The 21,493-nt window shown below is 35.2% G+C and overlaps 1 protein-coding gene across 6 annotated transcripts in view; it reads right to left on the bottom strand.

Moving 5' to 3' along the window:
* Positions 1–21,493, bottom strand: part of Fas2 (neural cell adhesion molecule fasciclin 2) — a 321,060-nt gene that overhangs the window by 44,855 nt on the left and 254,712 nt on the right. For all 6 annotated transcript variants that reach the window (XM_090412742.1, XM_090412741.1, XM_090412743.1 and 3 more), the window contains exons 13-14: positions 9,301–9,490; positions 2,426–2,651 (exon numbers count right to left, since the gene is read on the bottom strand). In XM_090412742.1, the coding sequence (XP_090268868.1) occupies positions 2,426–2,651; positions 9,301–9,490 (416 nt within the window). The remainder of the gene's footprint in view (positions 1–2,425; positions 2,652–9,300; positions 9,491–21,493) is intronic.

Here is a 21,493-nt window from a genome sequence, read left to right as displayed (position 1 = left end):
ATAAATATTACTTCTCGTTTCCTTGTGTTTTTGTATGAACCAAGGAAACCTCATGGCACATCTATTAAATATAAAAGTAGTTAGCAATCCACTCTCCAACCAACAGATTCAAATCCCATGGGCATGGGTTTTTACATCACTGAAAATCTCTGAACAAGTTGCAAGGATCCTGGAGAAAAAAAAAAACTGGTGCCTACTTTTTTTTTTTTTTTTTTTTTGTCATTCTTCTCCATGTTACCTTCCACTAAGGATGAAATCTTCCTCCCTACCATGTGTTTACTAGATCCCTTTCAATTATGAATGTCTCATATTTGTGTAAACAGGATACTCCACTAAGAAGAGACTGCTGGAAGAGCTTACATCCTATAAGAAAAGCCCATAAGTCTGGTCTAACGCAGCACAGAGTCAATGACTACAAAATTTTCTCATGTAGGACTCACTGGTTACAGATGGTGCATTAAATTTGAGTGCTTATTCAAAGAGTCATGAAACACTTCCACATTGTTCCTACTCGAACCATGACTGTTTCCCCAAAGAAATTGAGAACTCTTATTCTTATTAACTGTCAACTCCCCCCCCCCTATATGTACTAACTACTTTCATATCTACTATACTGTAAATCCACTAGCAAAGCAGCTTGTTTCCCACTTCGAAAATCCATTATTCTACCTTTTTGAACAGTCAGTTACACTGAATATCAAGCTTCAGATAGAAATATTTAGTTTTTAGATTAATAACGAAATTAATCTACATGTTAATATAGTCTATATCTGTGCCACAAATGCCACTTAAAACTAGTATTCTTGTCCAAATGACAGTTATCAAAACAATTATTTTGAAACCAAAGCTGGGGCAGTGTTTAGGACAAATGAAACTGCTTGTTGTTGGCTTTTGTACACAATTTTATTTTACTACTTTTGCCACAACAAATTTATGAAATTCATGATTACGATCCTTCAAGGTATGTATAAGATGCTATGATATTACTCTATCAATTTTACATTCACTCACTTCCTATCAAACAATTTTCTCCAAATTAGTCATTATGAATCCAATATTGTAATAAACAGAATGACACTTGCATTAAGAAAATGTGATTGGTTGTAGAATTTCAGATAGGTTTACTAGCCATTATCAATATAGTGAGAAAGAGAAACACAGTAATACTTAAACTGCTAGTGTGTGACAGTATAGGCTATAGACTGCAGGAGATACAACACACTTGCAAATTAAGTGTTCTTATTGTGGTTCTCTTTTCAACTATACTGATAATGGCTAGGAAACCTAGCCAAAAATTCTACAAATATAAATACTTTTTTATTTTTTATTTTTTAACATAAATGTCATTCCATTATTTCATCAACTTTTACATTTCATTATTGACGTCTAGCCAATATTGTCAGGTCCTACATTTCAGTCTTCTAAGACACAAATCTTCATACAGATTCTAAACACTGAAAAAACAGTTTAGTACTTAGAATCCACATTAAATTTAATGCCAAATGAAATTTCAAACATTTTGCTAATAAACATTATTAGCAGCTATGGACATTTTAATATGTCCTAAATACCAAATTTTATAAAAACTTTCATCCATCTTGAGTGGAATTACTGCTATGTACTTTGGGATGTTTCCCCCATTTGTCTTTGAAAAATAGTCTAAACAAAACAAACCAAGATGGCTGGGAGGCTAGACATAAGAATTTCAGCACAAAATTTCAACGAAATCCAGCCAGAATCCAGAAATAACTTTCAACTGGACAAAAACTAATCTGTTTATATATTTTGTGAAATTCACTAGAAAAAGGCAACAAGAAAAACTTTTTATTACAGCATAAATTTGAATGGGCATTTTATGAATTAGTATTAGTATTATACTATACAATAACTTTAGAGAGAGAGAGAGAGATGTGTTTTTAACTTTATTTTATACACTGAATGCAAAAATAACATCCAGATATTAAGCAAATCTCATGATAGAACAACTTGTTTTGCAGAAATTCATAGCACTGATTCATATTGAGTCCTAGGTAGGGGCTGTGAGATGTGTATGCTCAAGGTTTATGTCAAAAACTACATTATATGACGTGTTATGTGCCACTGTCCATCCAAGAAATAGCTTAATTCACATGCCATGATTATATAACTATGAAGGCAAGAAGTGCAGGAAGATCTACAGCTTCATCTGCAGTTTATTTGAACTTTTCAGCCTTTGGATTTCAGAGGATTATATTCAATGAAATTAATAAACTTGACTGATACTTCTTGGTAGTTTGCATTTGTTATAGTAATGTGTTTTATGGTGAGTAACAGTATTTATAATGCTGTTCAGAAAGAAAGGTAACATGTTTGACCATAAACTATTTTTGGGACTGCATTTTAGAAGTCCAATATAAAAAGTTTTATCAAATATATTCCCACTTACTTTCCTTTACCATCCTCTACTCCCATTTCTTTAACTTTGTCTCCAGACTTCCCACATGCCTTATGACGGAGGATGTAAAATAGGCCCCACTGATAACGTACGTAACACGTAACATCCATAATAATGAGTATCACAAGAATCAAGACAACAACAATGGCTATAATTGCAGTCATTGGAAAACTAGTCCCTTCTTTTAACCTCATCTCATCTCCTTGATATAATGGACCTAAAAAATAATAACATTAAATGTTTTTAACCTTGATTAATGTAGTGGCATTAATTTAAAAATATTGCAAGAAATCAAAAGTTACTGGGAATTAGTCCTCCAGCTATTGCCAGAGATGAATGGTAGTTCACTTACTTTACCAGTGATCAAAGAAAATACCTGATCTATGATTATAAATTAGTTTATCATAGGCTAATTTTGTGCTCAAACAAACTGTGGTCCATGAGCAAAATTGAAAAGTGGTGTACAATGGTGGTACAGGACTAATGGGAGTGTATCTTTCCACAAAGACATAGTAGTTTTAAATTAGTACACCAACTATACAGCAGAATCAAGGTATAGCATGCCTACTCAAAGAAGACATTTGCCAAAATGAATTTTCTGATGTATACTCTCCAAGAGATACCAGATGCTAATTTTCAATTGGCTCCTGTGTACTGATCTAAGGCACCCCTAACCACACATACCGACCTATATCAGTTTTTTTTTTTTTTTTTTCTCTCCCCCTCAATTCTGCTATTTTTGATTTAAAGACTTGTTTTGCTAACCTTTCATTATCCTTTATAATAAAGTGGTGGGAAATGAATTTCATCACCCAGTGTGAGACCAATACCATGCTTATTGGAAGACTGAAGTGGTTTGAAAAAGTTCCATGTTCGATCTCTAGAGCAGAGTTTCTAAACTACGTAACAATAAAAAAATTACAAAAAATGATCCTTAGCCCACCCACAGTACAAATGTACTATGGGTTTACTAATAACCTTTTGTAGGTGGGAACAACAAAACAAAATGACCATCTTAGATTAGCTCTACTTACACATTCGATTTGCTATCTTAATTTTTAATACGATTCTGTAACTGATGCTATTTTCCCCTAATCTAACATTTTGTCCCTCAGAATAGGCAAACAGCTCATAAACACAGGGATCTACAGTCATAAAATACATTCTTAATTCCTCACTACTAGGGCTCAACCATTCTTAAGGGATGGTGGAAGAACAGGGAGAATCCCTTACAAATAAATAAGCTGATTTAACAATATTCTGTGCTATGTAAGTTATTGATGATCCACAGTGAACTTTCCATTCAGGAAGTTTGCAATTTTCACTATTAAAAGAAATTGTGTAATATTGATAAATTAAAGCATAATTATCATATCTAGCACATTTCTCATATCACAGTCACCACTGACCCATGCAACAGTGTTTCCATTCATGCCAGGGATATTTATCAGTGTTCAACTATTGTACAAGATGCTTTGTTTGTACTTCATATATCGAGCCATTTGTCACTCGCTGTTATATTGGGGTATCAGACTCACATACATCGTGCAGTCAATGATTGACTATGTACTCAGTCTTGCTCCCACTGATGAGACTCCAAATAAAGGTCACCTGGGATATTAATACGAATGTGATGCAATGTTTATGCATTGCAAAGTGTATTCATGAAGCAATTGTCTATTGTGTTTACTTTTAGGAATCACGTGAAGTCTGGAAACAATTAGGGGAGTCTTTAATGGAAATAAATGCAAAAATATAATATCGGTGATATTGCTATTCAATGGATGAGCACTGCACACCTGGAATATTTTCCTGATTATATATACTGTATTTTTCAATAGATAACACACGCGTTATCTATACAAAACAAGTCTGAATTCATTAAAAAAATGAACATGTGCGGTATACATTTGAAAGGTATGAGAGGTAAATCAAATGTAATAAAACTAAGGTAGAAGTATTACTTAATATTTATTGAACATTACATTATTCAAATCCAAAAAATTCTTCACATTAATCAGACTCAATAGCAATAAAAATTTCGTTCGGTATTTCTTTAGCTTCCATTTCGGAAGATACATCATCACGTGCATAATCATTGTCATTGTAATCATTGTAAAACTAGCTAAACAAAAGTAATGGGAAGACTTTGGCAAGAACATAGAAAATAAATATCAAGGTGGTAAGATATTCTGGAAGTTGTTGAAGAAGCTTAGGAATGGAGGAAAGAGTGCTGTAAAAGGAGTTAGAGATGATAAAGGTGACAAAGAAAACAGGAGAAAAAGATATCCTTGAAGTATGGAGTAATTACTTTGAAAAACTGCTAAATGAAACAAGCAGTGACGACAGCACAGTGATAAAAAAACACTGGCCAGGCATGCAGTCAGGAATACATATCCATACTTGAAGTAGAAAAAGCCATCAAAGGCTTGAAATGTGGAAAGGCAGCAGGAGTAGATGATATTCGACCAGAAATGCTGAAGTATGGTGGTATAAAAGTCTTATAGTGGCTGCACTGCATAGTTTAGAAAGCCTGGACTGAGGGACGAATTCCCGATGATTGGAGTAGAGCTCTCATAGTAACCATATATAAAAAGGGAAATAAAACCGAATGTGAGAATTACAGAGGTATTTCCCTGCTGAGTGTTCCTGGCAAGATCTATGCAAGTATACTTGAGAAATGGTTGAGAAGAATTGTGGAAGAAAAGCTTGGTGAAGAACAAGCTGGATTCAGGCCAAATAGAGGCTGTCAGGATCAGATCTTCACTTTACAACAAATAGTCGAGAAAGCATGGGAATATAACAAAGATCTGTATTTAAGTTTTGTCGATTTGGAAAAGGCATATGACAAGGTGCCAAGAGAGAAGCTATTCAATACGCTGCAGTTATATGGTGTCAATGGGGCATTATATCAAGCAATACTTAGTCTTTATTTGAGTTGTAAGTCAGCAGTTAGAATTGAAGGAAGTACAGGAAAATGGTTTAATGTTAAATCTGGTGTGAGACAAGGATGTACATTATCCTCTCTGTTATTCATTATCTATATGGATCACATTATGAAGGAATGTGGTATTAAACCTGATATCAAAATTGGAGATGTTAATGTCAGCTCTTTGCTTTATGCGGATGATGTTATACTTCTAAATAAATCCGCTACAAGTCTGCAAGATTCTCTGACTAAATTGAATAGCTGTTGTAATAGATATGGTATGAAGGTCAGCAATAAAAAGACAAAGACAATGAAAATAGGCAGAATCATTGAATATGTCAACTGTGTTGTGAATGGAGAACCTGTGGAACAAGTAAAACATTTCAGCTACTTAGGCACGATTTTTACTGAAGATGGTAAATTAAATATAGAAATAGACAACAGAATCAGCAAAGCTGGTATGGTGGGAAGTCAATTGAATAAATTCATATGGAATAAGAGAGAAATTAGAAACTAAATTAGCTGTATACAAGACAGTGTTCAAACTAGTTTTAACTTATGGATCTGAGAGCTGGGTCAGAAGTAAAACACTTGACCAAAGTCTAGAGACCGCAGATATGAGAGTCCTGAGAAAGATTAGGGGCGTGAACAGATGGCATCAATGGCAATATCATATTAAAAATGAGGATATTAGGAAAGAACCTGACATTGTCAACATCCAGGAATACGTTAGCAGAGCTAATCTCAGGTGGTATGGTCACTTAAATAGAATGGGAGAGGAAAGATTAGCAAAACAAGTGTTCTCTGCCAGGTTGGCAGGAAAACGACCCAGAGGAAGACCAAGATATAGGTGGATTGATACGGTACAAAGTGCTTTAGATGATAGAAATATAAGATCTGATAATGATAATATTGGAGTCTTGATAAGTAATAGACTGATTTGGAGGAAAATTGTAGATAGGAAATTAGTAATGATGTAAATTTTTCATGTAGTACTGTCATATCCTGTACACCCCTTGAGGATACATGGCAGGAATTTGATGATTATGATGATAACAGCATCAACCTGTCTGTATATAGAAAACCTACGAATACTGGACGTTACCTCCATTTCAACTCGTCTCATCATATATCCCCGAAACTTAGCATTATCCATATGCTTAAGAAAAGAGCTATACATTACACAACAGACCAAGATGACTTACAAAGAGAATTAACTACAATATCCAGAGAGCTATCCTTAAATAGTTATCCTAAAAGACTCTGCAACAAGATTCTCTTTTTGGATATACCACAAAGACAACGTGATGACACCCACTACATCAGCACTATGACTATTCCATTTGTCTGCAGTATTTCAAAAAAATTGGCTAACTTTCTAAAACCACACAATATTACAGTAGCATTCGAGCCAGTCAATACTATTCGGAAATTTTTAAGATCACCGAAAGACCCTCATCCATTCTACAAGTACTCTGGAATATATAATATACCTTGCTCCTGTGGTGTTATTACGTTGGTCAGACCTCTAGAAGCTTCAAAACGAGACAGAAAGAACACACAAGATATTTATCAGAAACAACAGACAAGATATTTCAGGCCTTTTTTGCCACTTTGCCTCTACCAACCATCTCATTGAGTGGGATAAGAGTCATATGCCCTATATTGAAAAGAACTACCATTCCAGAACCTTCAAGGAGGCTGCTACGGTCGCCGGTTCAACAGGAAACCTAAATAAGAATCAAGGCCTAATCCTACCGGAAATTTGGAAAGCTTTAATCAGATCACTAAACATCAAAGAAATGAACTTTCATGCCAATTACATTATGTCTCGTAACAAATAAATCATGTTCCGGAGACACACGTGCATTGTCTCACACAATACTAATTTTGTATGAATTAGAACTGTCAGTTAAAACCTAGTCTGTTACCTTCATATAGCTTACCAATTGTATTCCCTGAAGATGCCGATAGCAAAAATCAGTGAAACATGTAGGACAATAAATTAAAAACCCATTTGACTAATATTCAAAATAAGTGTTTTAATTATTATACAAGTAGTAATCAAGGAAGAAAATCACAACACTACATTATATTCTCCCTAACTAGAGAACATAATATTCTATTCATTATAGACAGATCTTCAGACACTATTACTAGATCTAATGTTCTTGCACCACTAATGCTTTGTATCATGTGCTGTTTAAAGTCGTTATCCCTTAGTAATTCTATAAATTCATTTCTCCATACCTGGATTGTTTTTTCTGTCATCTAGTCTATATCTGCAATTGAAAATTACCTCATAATTCAAGGATGATTATCAGCTCCTTGAATACCTGTCTATGCAGTTCAGTCCTATTCAGATGATACTGGTCTTTAGCATCACCAAATTGTGTATTCTGTTCTAATATGTATCATCTGAGACCAAATAATCCCAGACCCATTTCCTCAATTACTCATATCACTACCATTTGAGATTTCTGTGGTTGGATTAATTCCATGCAACCAGTAGCACTCCATTCTTGTTTGTCCTCCCTGAATAAACTGAACCCATGACATTCTATTCCTGTAACAATATCTTTCACTGTCAGCCAGTAGGGGGGGGGGGGGGTTCTCACTAATGCCTATAATTTTTGGTTCCATTACATCCAAATACTAAGAGCTTCTTGCCTTCATTCCTGTTATGTGTACATACTAATGCCAGAAATAACAGTCTGCTGGAGTGACAAGTTTAATCTTGAATCAAATCCCCTTCCCTAATTCCAGTTTATACTTCTGGAAATAGTCTGCATCTCCATTCCGAATAAGCCTCTCTTATTACACTCAGTTCCTACCACTTAATAGAAGTATTCATGATTTCATTCAACTAGACAAACACATCTACTTTGACAATTCATATTTGCTCTTTCACCAAACAATTTCTTCAACAAGGTATCAAACCATTCAGATGCAATCCATCTTGCATGCATACATCTCCTTTCAACCATCAAAGTAATCCCACGTATCTACATATGACACACGATTTCCCCGAAGCTGACTTATTTGCAATCGCAGCTCTTCAACTTACCTGTCATACCCTAGCAATAGATTCCAAATCTTTACTCTTTCACCCATCTTTTTCACTTCTAAAAAACTTTCATATCCACTCTTATACTATATTATTCTTTCAAATCATCCATCCTAACCAACACAAAGATTTTTGATATGACTGAGGCAACATCATCCACTCATTCTACTTGCTAAAATATTTCCTCAGTCATATCAAACATCTTTACATGTGGGAAGCACTTTCATCACTTGCTCATTCATCCAGTATGTCCTGGATTACAGACACACACACACACACACACACACACACACACACACACACACACACACACACACACACACACACACACACACACACACACCATTTTTTTCTCTCTTGATCCTTCCTTTATGTTTCATTTTATTTCCTATTGCTATTTGGAAAGCACCTTTTCAGGCTCTCCAGCTGTCATGTAGCATTATCACTTGTAATTAAAAAAACTTATATGAAATATACTATCAAATAGCAGAGGTATAATATCACACTGTAATACATAAATAGCATTTTACTCCCCCCCCCACAGATGCAAAAAAAATTACCTGACAGAAGAAACAGTGGTATGATATCCATACACACCCTATATAATATATACATAAAATGCAGCATAATAATTATTAAATATAAAATATATTGATCAGATTTTAAAAAAAAAAAAAATACAGTATTTAAATGTTAATCACGGTTTGTATTTATATATTGAAAATAAAGCAGAAAAGAACATGTAGTAACATGAATGAAATTAGTATTACAAAATGAGCTAAAGTGTAAACGTGGAATGCTTAGAAATTTATATCTAAATGTCAAACCAAAATATAATAAAATAAATATAACAATGAAACAATAACTTACCATCGGCAGTTTTAAAAATAAGGCTGTCAGGTGTGCTATATCCAATACTATTGTAAGCTCTTATTTCAACTTTGTAATGGGTTGAGGGATTAAGATCCATTATCTTATAACTAGGAGAGCCTCTCCATTTCTCAATATTTTTTGTGGAATCCACACCAACTTGCTTCCACTCTGTGGATGTTTTTTCAACCTATGCATTTAAAGTAATTTGAACTCTAAACTCAATTTTCTGTACACTTCAAATAATATTCAGCTAACTAATTCTTAACTACATTCTTATAGCAGAACTAGATTATAACTCTGGTAAAGGATTCATTAAGGAATTAAAACATTTTAAATAACTGGAACATATATAATGAATGCTAGAATGCCTGACTAATTTGTTCTCTTAATTCAAAATAAATTTAAGCAAATGATGCACATTTATAGCAGCTCAAACATTTGTCATAAGATGGAATGAATGATACAAGATGTTTTGCAGTAATAACAAGCAAACTTTACTACTAAAACATTTTTAAGAATAATGTAGGTAACTTGTTTACTGTTGACATACAGCTACAAACAAAAACACACCAGTTACTTTTTCACATGCCAAATAATAAACTCAAGCAGAACTTATTGTTACAGAAACTAAGCAAAACATTACAACTATCAGTGCTTATCTAAACCAACCCTTGAAAGGTTAAATCTACCTCATTTAGTATCATGAGCAGACTACAAATTAGATAATTCAGGATTCCTACTCCAAACATTACACTTTTAAATAATTCAGACCACTAAGCAAATGGTGGTCTCACCACCAAGTGGTGAAAAATTATCTACCACTTCTGAAATCCATTGATTAACAGATCCCAGGTCTCAGTTTTCTTGTAGACTTAGCTAACCTTTATGGGCTTAATCTGATATTTCAAGGAAAACAGAGTTATATTTCCTGATGTTAAATTTTCAAGTAAAATTAAAAATACTGCATGTTGTTGACACTAAGGTGCTGACACAAGTTCAAACAGAAATGAATGAACTACAAAATAATGGTAGACAAAAAAAAAAAAAAAAAAAAAAAAAAAAAAAAAAAAAAAAAAAATGCTTACACCCCAAGTAAACTAAACTGGTAGTTTTATAATGGATTCAATGAAATCTCCCACGATCATCAACCAAAATTCATCACAGCATTTGATAGCACATTTAAATCTGCAAGCAAGTCATCTCAGTGACAAACTTTTAAAGTATGTATGTATTTTACATACATACTTCTGTTAGACATTTTTATATCCCATTTAAAAATTTATATAAATTAGCAGAAATTTATTAAGGAAGTCATTCTTAACATCTGACGTCTATGATGTTCAAGACTCAAAGAAGGTACACACTATCGCACACAATGCTCATCCAACCATGCCAAACTGATTCAATCAGTTTGCATTCACAACATTCAGGCAATGCATTCCACTCACCATGCAAAGAATCTTCTCACTTCTCTACTCACACCCTACTTATACAGTTTCCAGTGATGGCCTCTTGTTCTATCCCCCTCTCCCATTCTATGAAAAATCTCTTCCATATCAGCCTGATAACCCTTGACTAGAATATGTCTCAATCATATCTCTCTTGTTCTATCCCCCTCTCCCATTCTATGAAAAATCTCTTCCATATCAACCTGATAACCCCTGACTAGAATATGTCTCAATCATATCCCCTGTTCCTCGAGTGTCTTATTATTGTACATGTCTATTATTATGTTCACACACACACACACACACACACAATATATATATATATATATATATATATATATTAAGGATTAATGTGATGTAACCTTTCATCAAGACAAGAGAAACAATTTTAATGATGTAACAATGGCCAATGACCAGACTATTGACATAGTATGAAGAATGAGGGACAAAGTCCTCGAAGGAAACCCTCATTCAGATGAAGTCAGAGGTCATCGTAGAAACTTCAAATTCTGGAAAAGACCCCTCATCATGTCGACATACAACGTGAGAACACTCCTTGAATGTGGAAAACTACATGAACTCTCTCTCGGAGCTCAAGAAACCCAAATTGATCTCATATGCATTCAAGAACATTGATGGCAGACAGAAGAAGATTGGAATGCAATAGCAACCCACCATAATAGGAAATTCATTTACAGCTTGGCAGAACCAAATGGAACAGGAGGCATAGGCTTCCTCATCACTAATAAACTTTACCAACACATAGCTTCAATCACCAAATTAAGCAGTTGAATAATAAAACTCACTTTACGAACAAACCCAAGAGCCACCATAATTGCTACTTACACTCCTACTGAGGACGCCTCATTAGATCAAAAGACTGACTACTATACCAGTTTAGAACAAGCTATACATGCAGTTTCGCTATACGACTGTGTTTGTGGGTGGCGACTTCAATGCGAGGGTGGGAAAGGACTTGAGTGCATGATCTAGAGCCTGTGGTAAACATCTTTTACATGACACAACCAACAGCAATGGACAACTTTTACTGGAATTTTGCACTGCTCATGACCTCATCACTATTCAATCAAGATTTCCTCATATGGAAGGAAAGTGTGGAACTGGCAACACCCAACAGGAACCAAAGTACAGACAGATCACATATTAGTAAGAGGAAAGTGGATTCGTTCCATTAAAAACTGTCGAGCGTATAGTACAGTAGAACTGGGATTTAAAATGAAGAAAACATTTCTATAATTGGCAGCACCTTACTGATCCATCAATAGCCTGTATATTTCAGGAACAAATAGCAAAGGAAACAGAACAACGAAATTTGGAATGTACTCAGATTGAGTCCCTCTACATACTTTATGAAACTATTCAATACTCTGCCCAGAAAGTGCTGGGCAAAATAGACCAAAACCGCAGAAAATCTACTGGGTCAGGGCCTCGACAGTAGAATTCTGACACATGAGAAATCAGATCATCGATACAATTCTAAACCAAACAGATACCTATTAAACCTTGCTATTACCAATCACTTCAAAGCTGACCGTGAACAATTTGTAAACACTATATGTCTTCATTTGGAAAGAGCCAACCATGCAGGAAATCAAAAAAATGTTTTCCAAAAAGTCAACCAACTGTGTAAAAAAGCCACAATCAAAAATGCTAGTAGAGTGGTCAAGGAAAATGGAGAAGCCTTCCAAACCACAGCAGAACTTCTCACAGAATGGAGAGCATATTTTCATGGATTACTAAATGCTGACCACATGGTTCATACCTCTCCCACCTATGCTGCTTTACATAAAAACCAATCTTTACTAGGGATACACACAACTAACTTCACTCTAGGTGAACTAAGAAATGCTATAGGACAACTAAAGTCAAAGTTCCAGGATTTGACAATATTACTCCTGAAGCCATCATCTATGGAGGCAATATGCTAAATGCATTACTTTTGAACATCTGAAACATTGTACTAAACACTGGAATTGCTACAGCAGATTGGACCAGAGGATACATCCTTCCCCTCCCAAAGAAAGGTTTCCAGACCAAAATGACAAATTACAGAGGAAATAGCTTTATCTCCACCGCTTTAAAAGTTTACAATAGAATGTTATTAAACAGGATTCAACCATCCATCACTCCCCTTCTAAAGAAAAGCCAAGCGGAATTCCTCAGGGGAAGAAGTACTATAGAACAAATCCATTGTATTAGAAGGCTCCAGTTGTTCTTACCGTCATCGACTTTACCAAAGCTTTTGACAATATTAACAGATCCAAACTCTTTGAAATTCTGTTCTTATGACATACCAGACAAAATCATTAAGGCAATAAAGGCTCCCTACAAAGAATTACGCACAAGTCCTAGTCGATAGAATGCTAACCAACCCCATTCCTTATCTCTACAGGAGTCTTGCAAGGAAACGTTCTTGCACCCTTTCTCTTTACTATCGCATTGGATTACATCTTTCAACAAATCAACTCACATTTTAGCATTGAATTACACCTCAATCAAGAAAGTGTCAAGTTGCAAGAACTCATCTATGCAGATGATGTCATCTTACTCGATCCAGATTACAGCACAGCTTAATGGCATCTGGACAAACTTATTATCCTCACTAACATTGTGGGATTAAAAATTAATTTTTCCAAAACTAAAGTTCTACCCATTCTGGCTGACAGTTCCTTATATCACCTTAACTACAAAATAGAAAATGTACACACTTTCAAATGTCTTGGCTCTTAAATTATGGACACCGAATACGACATAAAAGTCCGAAAACAAAAGGCACTAGCAGTCTTTCATACTATGACTCCCATATGGAAATCCTCTCTTGTCTGCTTGGAAACCAAAATTAGACTTTTTAAGGCCACAATATGTGCTATTTTTCTGTATGCATCTCAAACTTGGACTATCTCCACAGCAAATAGGTCGAAATCTCATTAACAGATTTAGAACGTCTTAGAAAAATTCTTGGATATACATGGAGAGATAGAATCTCCAATGATAAAGTTCTCTTGGAAACCAATCAAATTCCTCTACTATTGATCACACAAGTCTCAATTGTGCTGGATTGGAAATCAGCTGAGTCACCCGATTGCTTCTTATCACGAGGCGCTCCTCCTTTATGATCCTCCCATCAGCAAAAGAGGGAGGGGGTGACCTAGACAACAGTTTTATCAATATATTAGTCATATCATATCTCCCAACAACCTGCTGTCAAGGAGACATTTTTATACTTGCACAAAATAGGACTTTATGGCAAGAAATAATGTCACTTGTAAATTTTACTCAGACTCCCTTGTCTCTGTTTGCTTTATGTAAAACTTAAGGTAAATAAAAGATGAACTTTTCATATGTGAGCTATATGCTAAATAAATAAATCCCTGCTCCCCCTCCCATTCATGAGGTTGTGCAATTTTCATTCTCTCAATCTGTCCTCGTACTGCACATTCCAAACACCACTGACCACCTTTGTAAATCTTCTCTGGATCCTTTCTAACATATCCTCGTCACCATGAAAACCTGGTGACCAAATCTGTGCACAATAATCCATGAGGCCTGATCAAGGCCTTATACAATGGCATTGTAACCTCTTTATTCCTGAATGTCAGATCCTCTGCATCATTGCCATTATCCAATGTGATGTCTTCACAACCTGTGCACAATGTGGCTCCTGAATTTCAGGTCCTTCACCACCACCACTCTCAGATCTCTCATCTCATTCAACATCTTTCTCTAAATCCATAGTAATTTATTAAAAAAAGGGTGGCACACCATATGGCAACTCCTATAGATAGAGATGACCTGCTAATGCTTCTGCCTGGTATCTCTACTTGGGCCTGGCTCCCACTGAAGAGACCGCAATAAAGGTCAAAACTAGTCTGGGTAGTGGCCCTTCCCTTAATGCATAACATTAGACATAACCGCAAGGAGATGTGTTTTGCATTATAGGAGATACTGAGATAGGAGTTTTGGTAGCTTGCTCCACCTTTGCAACGAGTTGCCCTGGTGTTGTACCACCTTAACCCAATCCTGAAGATACTTTCAGGTGCAAACTTTGTTTGCTCACACTTGGATAAAGGATTAAACTAATTTTATTATACTTTAACCAAGTGAAAAATAAACTTTCAACATCTCTCATCTCCTCTATCTCCTTTCAAGTTTTATCCATTGCATCCTACCTTTGCTTACCAAAATTCAAAACCTTACACTTTGCAACAGTGAACTGACAATTCCACTTACCTGTCGGCCCATTCATGCAATCTATTCAAGTCCTCCTGTAAGGTCATAACATCTGCTTGATTCTGCATTGCCTGCATGTCACTAGTTTAACCATCCCAATATCATTTATGTCCCAAAACTGACTCCTGCAGCAAACCATTAGTGACATTCCTCTTTTGAGATACTGCGCCCCCATATACAACTTTTGGACATTTGACAGCCAATCTGATCCAATTCAGAAGTCTGTTATCTAATCCCATCTGTTTCAATTTATTTAAAAGATTTTGAAAAATCTAAGTATCACTGTATATTAATCTCCCTTGTCCAAGACATTTGTCACCTCGTTATAGAATATAAGTTAGTAAAACATCTCTCTTTAACAAACCCATGCTGATAAACATAGAATACTGCTGTTATCAACCCATTTCTGTATCTTACTTCTCACCAAACTCCAGATATAATACATAGTGGTCTATAATTTGTAGCCACAGCCTTATCACCACCTTTATGCAGTCGAACAATTTTATCTTCTTTTCTCTTGGAACCTGTGCTGGTAAGACTTATTAAACAGGCTTACCAATGCCAGTGCCAATTTCCTAGAATATTCCTTTTAAGACGTAATGATATGTCATCAAATCCTATTGCCTTAATGACATCAAGGTTATTCCTCAAATACCTCCTGCTCACTCACAATGAAACCACCCTCTCCTTTGTCCTCTACATTTAAGTTCCTCTGATTCCACCCGGATGAAGATGAAACACCCTTAAAAACTGATCAATGAATACCTCAACAATGTCTTCTTCAGTAGATGCCATTCTACCATTTTCATTCATTAACATTATTTTACCATAATCATTTCTCCTCCTACTTGCCACATCTAAGAAACTAGGGTTTTTCCATTGCCTGTGATTTGCCAATTTATCATACTGCACTTTTCTTGTCCTTACTGAGTCACTCTTCTAGCTTATTTATACTCTCCATGTAACTGATTATTACTATTATTCATCTTGTACTGCCTCCAAAGTGCATGCCTTCTTTCAGATTATGCTTAAGCCCCTCTTCATCTGTTTCACACCTACCTTATTCAGCCTTTTGGCCTTCAGAATTCATTTACATACTGATGCTGTCATGTAATTCAGTGTCAGTTCCCAAGCAGCATTTATTTCCTTTCCTTACTACTCAACTCCTCATTCCATGCCATAGCTCCAAGCTGTCTCCTAAATTTGTCATAATCAACCTTGTACTTCCACATATATCCTTTCCTCACAGAAGTCTGCATATGGTTACCACAGCCCAGGTGTTCACTTCATGATCATTCTCACCAATTGGAAGAAAGTGCAAAACCCCACTCACAATTACATCCTCGGATGAAATGATCAGATCTAAAACTCTCTATCCTCACATGCCCTTCTTCACATGCTGCCTGAGATAGTTATTTCTCAAGAAATTCGTTTTCCTTATTACCAAATGCTATATCTTCATTCCAATCGATACCACCATAATTAAAATCTCCCATAATAATTACCCTTCTTTTGTTCAGTAATCCAAGTTATTTATACATTTCTTCATCATTAACCCTCCACATTCCCTGGCCTATAGCAACATCAAACTATATATATATATATATATATATATATATATATATATATATATATATAGTCTTCCTGCCAACCACCACTTTACACCACCTGCCTTATAACCATTGCCACTATTTTCCTCGTTCATGTCTACCTTATGTGGATATAATTCCCCTACTATCAGCAGCAGCATTACCCTCCCTTCTTGTCCTTTCTATCCTCATTGAAAATACTGTATCAATCCATTTCTTCTATTCCCATTAGGATATCATCTTCATTCAACCATGTTTCACTTATTTTAAAAATGTTGGGGAAAATAAACTCGGTGAAAGCATTTCATCTCCATTATTTCTGATACTTCTGGCATTTTGTAAATAAACACAGCAGTCACATTTTTAGGTTTATAACCAGTCCTATCCAAGCCACTTGTTGGTTGCGATTTCCCCACCACGCCTGTCTTTGCCCAATCACCTTCATCACCGCTTATCACATATATCCACTCAATCTCAACTTCCCCACCCACATTGCAATCTATTCCATCGATATGCTAATCATCCCTATACATACATTCATCATCCACTCTCCCTGTTCCTCTTGCATTCCTGTTCTCTCTTCATCTCGCACTACTACTGTTTCCACCACAAAGCACCTCTGCCTCTTTAAAACTGCTCTCCTGATTTTTCACTTCATCTCTTACTTTTGATCTCTTGCTTACATCACACACTACACTTCCATCTAGCAATACTTTTTCTAGTGTACTACTTATCCAAAGCCATTCAAATGCATCCCATCATGCCTGTATAATTCACCGCTACTTAACATTCAAATTAAGTAGTGGTGTTTTCGATTCCAAGGCTAAAGAAATGTGGATATAGAATATGTGCAATGAGCATTCAGTACTCAGTTAATACTTGAGAGCTAAGCTACAAAAGAAAAGCCTCTACACTTTAGCTGAGCTATAGAGGCTTTTTTGTTGGAAAGACAAGAGGACTGAATACCATCTAGGAGATGCAAAGTACCTATAAGAGCTTTTTAAGTAAAGGTGAGTTAGCTTGTTTAAGTGGAAGGGGATTTTGAAAGAAAAAAAATTTTTCTGCAAGAGAATATAACTCAGACATTGACTCTGCAAATAGGATTTAATCATCCTATTATAGCGTAAAAACATTTAAATTTGTTTAAATGTTTTTACATAATTTGACATTTTCTTTCTGTTAAAGTTAGAATAAGAAATGTGGCAACTGCTAAGATTTTAGCCTATATGAATGATATTCTAATGTGAATGGAATGCAGCCCTAGTGCTTGCAGTTTTGATATTGATAGAAGACTGACAAGGCCATTCAGCATAATCATACTTCATATTCAAGTCACAAAAATTTCATCGAACAGCAAAAATAATCAATGAAATATATTTTCTTGCATCACTAGAACTAAAACCATTAAAGATAGTCTTATGCCATCTGTATAAATTATGCAGCATGTAAACAAACTTATATTTTCTGCTCCATTTGTTATTTTTTTCTTCTCTTTATATTTGTTCGTTTATTTTATTTTCTATTTGTTTAGTCTTATCGTACAGTGCTGTAATTTACTGTTTCTTGATTCTATCCCTTTGCTAACTTAAAACTTATATAATCAGATTCTTACCGGCTGCGCTATTGTCGTGTCGTCCCTTCTTTCTTTATTACGTGTATCTAGTATCTTTCTCACTTGATATCTCAGGACAACTTATTGAAGTTTAGCGTTTATTATAATTATCGCAAATATCAATTCTATTACATATGTCTCTATGTTAAATAGATTGCATCATTGTTATGCGATCCACATTTTGTAATAAGTTTAACCTTGCGTCACGTTTCTTTTATGCTTCTTACTTCTTAACCTTTAAGGGCCACCAGAAGATTTCCCGTTCCCTGAATTCTATATATTATCCTGATTATTCAGGCAAATTTATTTTTACTGCGCCAGCCTGAGCCTTAAAGTTAGAGATAGACACTGCCTTTAGGTTAACTATAGAATATCAGGTATTACTAGCAATATAATTAAATTCCTAGAAACTTGGGCTCTCCTGCATAATTTTACTCTTGTTTGCAGTCGTGCCCTTACTTTCAATTGGGGTATTCCCGCACACTCACACGTACTCAGGTTCGATTTTTATGAAGGGTCAGAGTCAGTCAACATGATCAGAAACACATATAATTAAAGAATCAAACATTTATTAAATTCAATTAGTGATGCTACACAAGTTAAAATTGATCATCAAATTCTAAAGTCAAATCACTACCTTTCATTCACTCTCAGTCTTAAATTAATTTTAGTATTCTACCTCAAAGTATCAGCAATTCAAAGTCTCAATAACTCAATACATATTACATTTATGATTACAATTCATTTTAACACTAAGTTCAGAGTATTAGCAAAATTCAATATTTCAATAACTCAATATACATTACATTTTAGATTACAGTTCATTTTTTTCATTAAATTCAAAGTATCAGCAAAATTCAATATTTCAATAACTCGATACTCATTACACTTAAGATTACAACTCATTTTAACATTAAGTTCACAGTATTAGCAAAATTCAACATTTCAATAACTCAATACACATTACATTTAAGATTACAATTCATTTTTAACATTAAAGCACTTCAACACATTCTTCAAACTCTCTCAGAACAAACATAACAGAATCTCTATCTGGTTGAAAGTTCCTGAAGTTCATCTCAAGAAAACAGTCATTTTTACAGATATAAACTTTTCACTCTTTCTTCTAATACAAATTTCGCTCTCTTAAATGTTAGAGAATAATCTCAAAAGGGCTAGAATAAGTGAGAGTACTTATCTATTCTTATCTTCGGTTTCCTGCCATCCTTCGTCCTTTGTTTTGAATCTGGTTGTCTCGATTTTAACGCCACGTGGGTTACACACACTCGCTTGGGCTGGACGCTATACTTCTGCCTAGGTTTTTATGTAGTTTAACTTCTCACTACGGCCAGCGATTTATCTTGCCGAGAATCTACTACGGTGCTATACTGAACTCTGTCGTAAGTCAACCCCCAAATATGAGAGCTGAACCGCGAAGAACTCTCGGAGCACACGGAGAGAAAACTCAGGAACAAGAAAAAACGGGGGTCATTTACTTCCATGTTTCGGGTTATATACCTTCTCCAAGAGCGCCACCTTTTCGTGTTTGAAATTTCTATCATTTCACCCATTGGTCTCCGTTTGGGTGACTTCACAGATCTACATACAGGACTTTTTGGTTCGGGGAACATATGCGTCATGTGCCTTCTAAGATAATGCCCACAGGTATTTCTCTGATCTTACTGTATTTAGGGTGATCTTTGCCCATGTCGTTGAATAGTTCACATTCTTTCACTTGCATTATTTCATTAACAATTCCTCTCTTATTTTGCCCTTTTCCCCGACTTACATTTATGCTAGACAGGTATAAAGTTTAAAAATTCACAAATTATATATGAAGCCGTTATAAACAAAAAACACAATTTTACTGCTAAAAGATAAGTATGCAAGTGTGATTTTATGAAAATTGTTAGATTCTGGAATGGTGACGTCAGGTAAATTCTGAGGTTGCCTATTTCAGATCTAATAAAACTATCTTGATGCTACTACTCCCAAACATACTGTGCCCACAATGATTAAACTGCATTGTACTGTTTACAGTACTCAGATGTCATGACATCACTGGCACACTTACAATTCATGGACACAAGTAAAATATATGTTGAAAAGAATAAAAACAGAATAAGCAAAAAGAAGGGTACTGTAAAAGATTCCCTTAAGAAGGAAGACGAAATACCAGGAAAGAATATTGATTGTCTGTGTTTTGTTATTACCAAAATTCCTTATGGACAAATAATTCAGTAATTTAATAGTGGATGAGTTAAGCTTTCGTGATTAAAATTTGAAAGAACCATTTAATGTGGATGACATTGACAAATATCAAGTACAGTCATCCCTCAACTTGCACCCGAATTTCCTTCCATCCAACAGGACGTAAGTCAATACATTAAATCAGAGTTATAGGGTTAGGGACTTAACTGTAATAAGTATACTGTCATTTTAATTAAACCCCTTCAACATGTTGAAGAGGTTTAATGCCTTAGCAGTTATGGTCATAGTGCTAAGGGGTATGTGCTTTTGGTTCAAGTCCTCTATCCACGATGGAAGTAGCTTTTCCATATCACTGATAGGACCTTGTCGTTGCTTCATCACTATAGTCGATTTAAACTAAGCAGATCCTTTCACAGCCTCTACAATCTTATCCTTATTTTTCAAAATAGTCATCGTTGTAGAATGAGACCATCCAAAGTCATGTGTGATCACACTGACTCTATAACATGCAACTTCATTTCAAGATCAATTCTCACCTCTTTTCCTGTGATTCTTCACTAGGTTTTTTTTTTTTTTTTTTTTTTTAATTGGGCATATCAGGGCCATGTTGCACAAAATATTTAAAAATAAATACACAAATTACCTATTTCTCAAACACAAAATCAGACGAACTGTCGAAGATACATCCCGACTGCCGAGGAAGGTTGCCGCTGAATGCACTATTGCCACTGCAAGGTTGTTGCTACTTTACGTTCGCATGCGTCTTGTTCGAAAGTATAGTCGAACATGTTATTTATTCCCTTATGGGATCACAGACATATCTTAGAATGGACGTAACTCAAACGGATGCAAGTTGAGGGATGACTGTAATCAAACAAGAAATGTTTCATTCTTCGTGTTGATCATTAAGCGATTAAAAAAAACCAAAAGGAACCAATGCTTTTGATTCTAGCTCAGAGACTGAACATGTTTAGAGAGCAGAATCCCCACAACAAGAATAGACTATTATTTTGTTCTTGTGTGATTTGATTGTTAGCAAGAACATTTCGTGCTGTTTTTAAAGATGCACAGAAATTATA

Source organism: Typopeltis vanoorti, chromosome 23 (genome assembly GCF_054136105.1).
Source record: "Typopeltis vanoorti isolate ZY-2024b chromosome 23, IOZ_Tvanoo_1.0, whole genome shotgun sequence".
NCBI classification, from domain to species: domain Eukaryota; kingdom Metazoa; phylum Arthropoda; class Arachnida; order Uropygi; family Thelyphonidae; genus Typopeltis; species Typopeltis vanoorti.
Note: the sequence above shows the minus strand (reverse complement) of the source record. Positions and strands in the feature narration are given on the sequence as shown.